This window comes from Accipiter gentilis, chromosome 19 (genome assembly GCF_929443795.1).
Source record: "Accipiter gentilis chromosome 19, bAccGen1.1, whole genome shotgun sequence".
NCBI lineage: Eukaryota > Metazoa > Chordata > Aves > Accipitriformes > Accipitridae > Astur > Astur gentilis.
The window spans coordinates 27,654,438-27,661,794 of NC_064898.1; the positions used below are offsets into that span (position 1 = coordinate 27,654,438).

Here is a 7,357-nt window from a genome sequence, read left to right on the forward strand (position 1 = left end):
ACATTTTCTGTGCACAGAGCGGCAGACAGACACGGGGACATGCGTGGGTGCACGGAGCTGGCAGGGGTCCCCATGGCGGGGGTGGGCAGGGGGTGCTGGGAGCGGGGTCCCCTCGGGACCAGCAATGCTTGGAGGAAGGGGGGGGGGGCTCAGCTTGGCCCCCCGGGGCGGGGATGCCCAAATCTGCAGGGGAGCAAGGGGAGGAACGCCGGCCTGGGGGGGTCAGGAGGGCTTGGGAGGACTTGGGGGGCACTGGGAGTATGGGGGAACTGGGGGAACTGGGAGCACTGGGAAGCAATGGGAGTATGGGAGGCACTGGGAGCAGCAGGAAGCACTGGGGACACTGGGGGGAACTGGGAGCACCAGGGGCACTGAGGGGCACTGGGAGTACTGGGGGCCACTGGGGGCTCTGGGAAGCACTGGGGGCACTGGGAGCCCTGAGGGCACTGGGGTTCTGGGAGTACTGGGGGGCAGTGGGGGCTCTGGGAAGCACTAGGAGCACTGGGAAGCAGTGGGAGAACTAGGGGCACTAGGAGGCACTGGGAAGCACTGGGGGGCACTGGAAGGCACTGGGAGGCACTGGGGTCACCGATGTCACCGGGAGCACAGGTATCACTGGGGTCACCGGTGTCACTGGGAGCACTGGGGTCACCGGTGTCACTGGGAGCACTGGGAGGCACTGGGGTTACTGGTGTCACCGGGAGCACAGGTATCACTGGGGTCACCGGTGTCACCGCGTGTCCCTGCGCAGGCGCGCGCAGCCCGCGGCCGCGCCACGTGACCGCCGTGACCGGGGGGAGTGGGAGGGTCGGTGGGGGCGGACACGTGACCGCAGACTCACGCGCGCGTCGCCCAGGGCCGCGTGACACAGCCTGCGCGCGAGCCCCGCCCCGTCGCCGCCCCGCCCCGCGAGGGCTCCGCGCGCGACCCCGCCGCGCCGCGCCCGTTCACGTGACGGAGGCGGCGCGCGCCCCCGGCGGAGGGCGAGGCCCGTCCTCGCCCTTCCCCCTTCCCCCTGCGCCCCGCTGATTGGCTCCCCTTCACGTGACGGAGGCGCCTTTAGGCGGGGCGGGGAGCTACGGGGAGGGGGTTTGCCTTTCCCGTTGGCTCTCTCCGCCCACGTGACGGGGATGGCTGGTCACGTGGCAGACGGCGGCGGCAGCAGGGACGCGGCTCCGCCCTCCCCACCCTCACGTGACCGGGGCGGCGGGGCCCCTGCCGGACACCGTAGCGGCGCCGCGCCCGGCCCGGCCCTGCTGCGCCTCGCCATGGGCTGCTGCTACAGCAGCGAGGCCGAGGCCTCCGACCAGGTGGGCCCCGGGGCCGGCGGGGGAAGCCCGGGGCTCTGCGGGGTTAGGGAGGGGGCCGGCGCGGCCCCGCCGTGGCGGAGGAGGGGCGAGGCGGGGCGGGGCAGGGGGGGAAGCGGCCTGCCGGCTGCCCCGCTCCGGGGGAGGCCTCTCCGCCCCCGCCCCGGGGCCCGGGCCCTTCTGCCGGCGCGGCGGGCTCCCCCCCTCCCCGGGGGCGGCCTGGGGGGGCGGGGGCCGAGCGGCGGGTCTCCCCGCCCGCCCCCTCCCTTCCTCCGGTTACGGGTCGGGGGGCTGCGGGCAACTCCTGGGGACCTCGTCCCCTTCCCAGGAACCGGCGCTGGCTTGCGGAATGCCGGCTGCAGCGTGACAGCCGCCGTGCCTCCGCCTCCCTGCCCGCCCTCCCCCCACCGTCGTGGCCCCTCTCCCGGTGTCGTTATTCCCACAGAGCCGGGCCCGGTTTCTCTCCTCCAACAGCCCTCGAGAGATGCTCCTGCCCCTCATCACCTTACTGTCTGGGGGGTTTTGGTGGGAGGTTTTTTTGGCCTTGCGTTTCTCCCGGTGCTTCTGGCTGCGCACAGCCTCCCTGGTGCTGCGTGGGAGGAGGAGGGGGCTTGGTAGATCGTGGAAAACACCTCCCCCCCCAGCACCCCCCAGCCCTGTGGACCCTGTCCCGGTGCAGGTGTAAGCCCAGGGCTCCAGACGGTCATGGCCGGTGGGAGCTGTGCCAGGTTTTCCTTCTTGGGACAGTGTGACCGTCTCCGCTGTTGCCTCTTGCTGAGCAGCTTCAGCTCGTGGGGGTTGGGGAGGGGTGGCGGTGCAAAATCAGGGCTGTCACCTGTCCCACAGAAATTTAATCGGCAGCTGCGGTGCGGGCAGCCCCTGCCTGTGCCCTGCCAGGGAGCTCGGCTGAGCCGTGGTGCTTCCATGGGTGCTGTGGGGAAGGGAAGGAGAGGGGAGCTGCTGGCCGGGGAGGAGCCGAAGATGTCACCGATGGGAAGCGTGGAGGAGTGACCACGCTCCTAGATTACAGGCTGCGCGTCCCACTCTGCCGGGGTGCTTGTGCCTGTTGGCTCCTGCTCTTCTGACCCCTGCGTCACCAAGCTGGAGGATTAAGGCTTGAGCCATGGCTGGGGGCTCTGCACCCCCTGGGCTGTGGCTAGGGTGGGGTTCACCTGGCCCAAATGAATCCCGTGCTGTGCCAGTGTGGATGCAAAAGGCTGGCTGGGGTCTCTCCGTCCGCCAGTCGGTGGGTGAGGCCGTGGTAGGTTCTGCATAGGCAGGTTCAGGATGCAATGGGTGCGTCCTCGTTAGCTGCCAGGTTTTGGGCAGGTTGGGATCCTCTGTGGTGACACCTGCTGCCTGGCCGTAGGGTGCTGGCTGTGTTGGCTTGCCTGTGGGAGCAGGCAGGGCTGTGGGCTCCTGCCTGCAGGGTTAGCTGCTCCAGACGTGCTGCTGCACGCTGCCTGATTTCAGCCGTGCTTGCTCCCTTTGTGGCAGTGGGGGCTTTGAGTGTGAAAAAGCAAAGGAATTGGGGAAAAGGAGCCCAGCCGCTGCCTCGGTTGTGCCAGGGTTACACCGGGAAGCGCGGGGACCCCTCCCAGCAGCACCTGGTAGGCAGAGGGTGAGACTCCCATGGGGCAAAAGCTGCTGGCACAGTGGAGCTGGGACTCATCCACCTCTTGCATTTCCCCCCCAGGAAGAAGAGACAAAGCGGCTGCTGGAGCCGGCAGCCAGCCCTCCCAACAAGGTGCTGAACGGAGCAGAGCAGAGCTACCACAACCTCCCATCGGCACGCACCGACGAGCAGGCCATGCTGTCCTCCATCCTCGCCAAAACAGCCATGTAAGCCTCATGCCATAACTGCCTCGGTGCTGCAGCGGGGTGGGCAGGGCATCTGGGGGACCGGCGATGACCGCAGGACACGGCGTGCTATCGGACATGTTGTGGCAGCCTCACCCGTGGTCTGCCAGGCTGTGGGTGCCAAGGGGAAGGGGGGAGCTGGCGCAGTGCCCCCCTTGTCCCTCCAGCAGCCTGCATTTGGGGTGGGCTGCCTGTGGTCAGCCCCCTCCCTCTGGTTTGAGCCCCATGGGGACGCAGAGACAAGACCGCAGGTGTGAGATAACCCCTTGGCTGCTGGGCTGGGAATAGGGGCAGGGGCTGAGGAGTTCCCCCGCTCCAGATTGGGGTGAGCAAGTGGGGAGGCAGAGAGGGGGACTGGGGGCACCAGCACTGTGTCCCCTTCTGGGGATGCTCTGTCCTCCCTGGGGAGGCTGCCCCCTGTACATGCAGGAGCAATGTGGGGTGGGGGCTTGCCCAGCCTGGCTGGGGGGGGCTTTGGGTTGCTCATGGGCCCTGCTGCTCCCCTGTCTGGCACGGAGGGGCTGGTGGCAACTGGTGCGTGTCTCACATGTGGTGTCAGAGCAGCCCTGAGCACCACTCTGCTTGCGGGGGGAGGCAGGGGGCACGTGGCTGGGCTGTGGCATGGACCTGGGTGAGTGCCCAGCTCCTCTCTGAGCCCGGGGCCCGGTACCGGGGCTCTCAGGATGTCTGCCAAGCGTTTAATCCTCACAGCCCTTGCGGCATGACAGAGCCTCCTTCCCTGAGTGGCTGCGTGCCCGGGTCCCCAGGGTATGGGCCAGCCCGCGCTGCAGGAGGCTGCGGGCCAAAGCCCCCGGCTCTCTGCGCAGGCTCTGTCCCTCCGTCTGCATCTGCCCTGGGGCAGTTGCATGCAAACAGTCCTTGGCACTTCCCTCCCAGCAAGCAGCTGTCCAGCCTGGCACGCTCGTGTCCAGCTGGCTGCATCCGTGCTGCGAGTTTGGCCTTGTAACAGCCCTGAGCTGTTAATTTTGGGTTGCTGGAGAGTGCTGAAGTCCTGGCCAGCCTCGTTGGAGGGTGCTAGGTCTGCCTGAGAGGGGGAGAGGGCTCAGGGAGAGCGATGAGCCTGCAGCAGGACCTGCTGTTTTGTGTCTCCACAGCAACATCATTGACGTGTCGGCAGCAGATTCCCAGGGCATGGAGCAGCATGAGTACATGGACAGAGCCAGGCAGTACAGGTGGGACCTGCCCTGCTCTCTCGGGACACTTGCACCCCCTCAAAGCTGTGTCCCTGGGCAGGGCCTTGGGGTTTTGCCTTTGGGAGTCAACTCAGCGTGGAGCAGGGCTCCCCGTATCCAGGGAGGTCGTGCTTAGCTCTGCTCCTCTCCTCCGCCCTCCTGGCACTGCTGGGTGAGGCCCGTGGTGGTGCCAGTGGCAGAGTCCTTGTCCCGGCTACAGGCTCAGTGAGGGCGGCCACGCACAAAGGGCTCCTGTGTTCCCCCCCGCCAGCACTCAGGGCAGACAGCGGGTGGCTGGATGCGATTGCTGCCGCTTGAAAGGCGCCTGTGTTGGAGAACTGGAAGCTCCCTCATCCTCCTGCCTTGGGGAGTGAAGAGGGGTGGATGCTGGGAGCGGTGCAGCGTGGCTTTGCCCAGATCCCCCTCGGTGGTGCTAGTGCCTGGAGGTGCAGCACCCGTCTTCTGTCGAGCCTGGGTCTCCCTGCATCCCGTTGCTCCCTGGGGTGGGCTGGCACGCTCCTCCCCGGTGCCGGTGCCGACCCTCGCCGCTCTTCCCTCCGCAGCACACGCTTGGCAATGCTGAGCAACAACCTGACGCACTGGAAGAAGCTCCCGCTGCTGCCGTCTCTGACCAACCAACCACACCAAGTGCTCGCCAGTGACCCCGTCCCCTTCGCAGACCTGCAGCAGGTGAGAGGGGCTGGGGGCAAGCTCTGCCCTGCAGCTGGCCCCTGGGCCTCCCTCGGCGCTCCATGGAGATGCGGGGACTGAAGTGTCCTCATCCCGGAGGAGCAGTGGTGCTGTTCCCCGCTTGCCTGGAGCCCTGGCAGTTGTGGCAGTGAGTGCCCCAGCTTGTGTGCAGCAGCCTGGCTGTGCCAGCAGGCCCCAGGCAGGTTCTGGTGGCTGCTTGTGCTGTCTTTAGCTCAGTGCTGCCTTGCCAGAGGAGCATGGACACCACAGGCTTGAGCACGGGCCGTGCCGGGGCTCCTGTGAGCACAGAGTTGGGAGTCACGGTGTTGATGGGCGACGTTGTGGTCAATGCAGAAACATCCCAAGTCTCAGGCAACCCTGTAAGAACTCATGAGCACTGAAGGCAAAGCCTGGTCACGGGTTTCTAGTGCAGTAACTGCACGCAGGCAGTGGCTCTGTACTCCTTCCAGTCCATTCAGAGGATCCTTTGTGGCAGCAGGGTGTTTTGCAGCTCTTGGGGAGTCCTGCTGCCGCTTTGAGGAAGGAGCTGCTGGGGAAACAACTCTTCCTTACAGGGAGGAGCTGCTGCCTTGCCCATTAAGCGCAGTGAAAAGGCCCAGGTTTGCTGCCAGCTGGTTTGCAGGGTGGGTCTCCCCATTCCAGCCCCAGCAAGGGCTGGTTCCCAGCCCACTGGCTGGTCTCCGGAGCTGTGGGAGGGCTGGTGCAGCCCAGCACAAAGCCCACTGGCTCGCCATGGCTTGTCCTGCTCACGGCGCTTCCTCCCCAGCCGGGGCGTTTGAATACTGAAGTGTGCGGGGAGAGGAGACTGTCTCTGGGCTGCCAGAAACCTCTTCCCAAATGGAGACGGGCCAGTATCCGGGCACGTCCCGGCAAGCAGAGCGGCTCTGCCCAGCCCACTGCATCGCTCCCCTCTGGGGACTGTGGAGGTTCATCCCCTGCTGGGGCGGGCACAGCCAGGCCTCAGCTTGTGCAGGCAGGGAGGAGCTGCCGGTGGGCAGGCTTTTGCCAGCCGGGTTCTGCTTTGCCCTCTCTGCTGGGCTGGATCTCAGGAACGGCCACGGGCTCCGCTCAGAGGGCAGGTTTGCCTGCCGTGGTGAGGTCTCCTGCCTGTACCTGCCTGCAGTGAGCAGCTCCGGCACTGCTGCCATGCTGGGAGCTGCCTGAATAGCCTGGCTTTCCCACTGGCTGCAGGGTGGCCAAGGTGTCGTGGTTTCTCCCAAGGCCTGGGCTGACACGGGGATGGGGCTGGTCCTGGTGGTGCAGCCTCTGCTCTGAGAACAAAAGCCCATTTTTAGGGTCTTGAAGGTTGGGGTTTGGTTTTTTTTGACCCAAAGAGTCCTGCGCTGTCCAGGGGCCTCCTGCCCTGCTCTGCTGCTGTGGCATCTCCCCAGGACACAGCCCTGCCCCAGTACATCCTCAGGGACAGGGACCTTTTTTGGGGGGGTACAAGTGTTCCCCATCCTATGCGCAGGCTTGTGCTGGGGCTGCCAGCCCCGCTGCTCCCTGTGGCATTTTCTTTGGGATAACTGTGTTTGCCAGAGCCGCCGCTGATGCCAGCTGCTGTGCTTGTGCCCGCAGGTGTCCCGGATAGCTGCCTACGCCTTCAGCGCACTCTCACAGATCCGCGTCGATGCCAAAGAAGAACTGGTTGTACAGTTTGGCATCCCCTGAGCCCACCCCGCGGCACCACAGCTTCACCGGTTTTGGGTTGTTTTTTGTTTTGTTTTGTTTTTTCCTACCCCTCCCCCCTTTTTTGGTCTTTATTTCTCCTCCCCTCCCTCCCCACGGCGCCATGACAGAACTTGTACAGACACCCAGTTTCCTACTAATGGCCAAGATGCCCGTCACCGGCGCTTCGACCCTGCTGTGATAGCTGCTGGCGCTGCTTGGAGGCTTTCTCCTCCTGCTGGGTGGGTGTGTGTGGGGAGGGGGCTGCGTTTCGCCGGACGCTGCCTTGCACAGGGATGACCACAAAGGGAACGCCGGTGTGGGGAGGCCCCAGTGTGTGCCAGGTCACTGGGAAGGGTAGGCTGGAACCAGGTGGTGCTGGAGTCAGGCTGCAGCGGATGTGACTCTCTGCGTGGGACCTGGTGGCTTCTGACACCCTCCCCACTCATTTTTACATGTTTGGACCTTTATTTTGTTTTTTTAATTATTATTTTTGGCCACAGTAGATAAAACAACGTTCATCCAGCACCTGTCTCTGTTCTGCGCCAGCCATAGCGTGGATGTGGTGGGAGAGCCATGGTGTTGTGGGGGGTGGGGGGGTGGTGTGTGTTGGGAAAT

General features: G+C 65.4%; 1 protein-coding gene across 1 annotated transcript; it reads left to right on the plus strand.

The window, feature by feature from the left end:
- Window positions 1-1,114: 1,114 nt before the first annotated feature.
- LAMTOR1 (late endosomal/lysosomal adaptor, MAPK and MTOR activator 1) lies at window positions 1,115-7,357 on the plus strand. The gene is made up of 5 exons (XM_049823062.1): window positions 1,115-1,310; window positions 3,004-3,149; window positions 4,283-4,360; window positions 4,924-5,050; window positions 6,650-7,357. The coding sequence occupies exons 1-5, from the start codon at window positions 1,131-1,133 to the stop codon at window positions 6,740-6,742; spliced, it is 624 nt and encodes a 207-aa protein (XP_049679019.1). The 5' UTR covers window positions 1,115-1,130; the 3' UTR covers window positions 6,743-7,357.

Bases quoted from the DNA above. Each gene is read 5' to 3' on its own strand.
- LAMTOR1 (XM_049823062.1), top strand. From the start codon at position 1,131: ATGGCTGGTCACGTGGCAGACGGCGGCGGCAGCAGGGACGCGGCTCCG. The intron at 1,311-3,003 runs GTGGGCCCCGGG...TTTCCCCCCCAG, and splicing joins AGGCCGAGGCCTCCGACCAG to GAAGAAGAGACAAAGCGGCT. The intron at 4,361-4,923 runs GTGGGACCTGCC...TTCCCTCCGCAG, and splicing joins GACAGAGCCAGGCAGTACAG to CACACGCTTGGCAATGCTGA.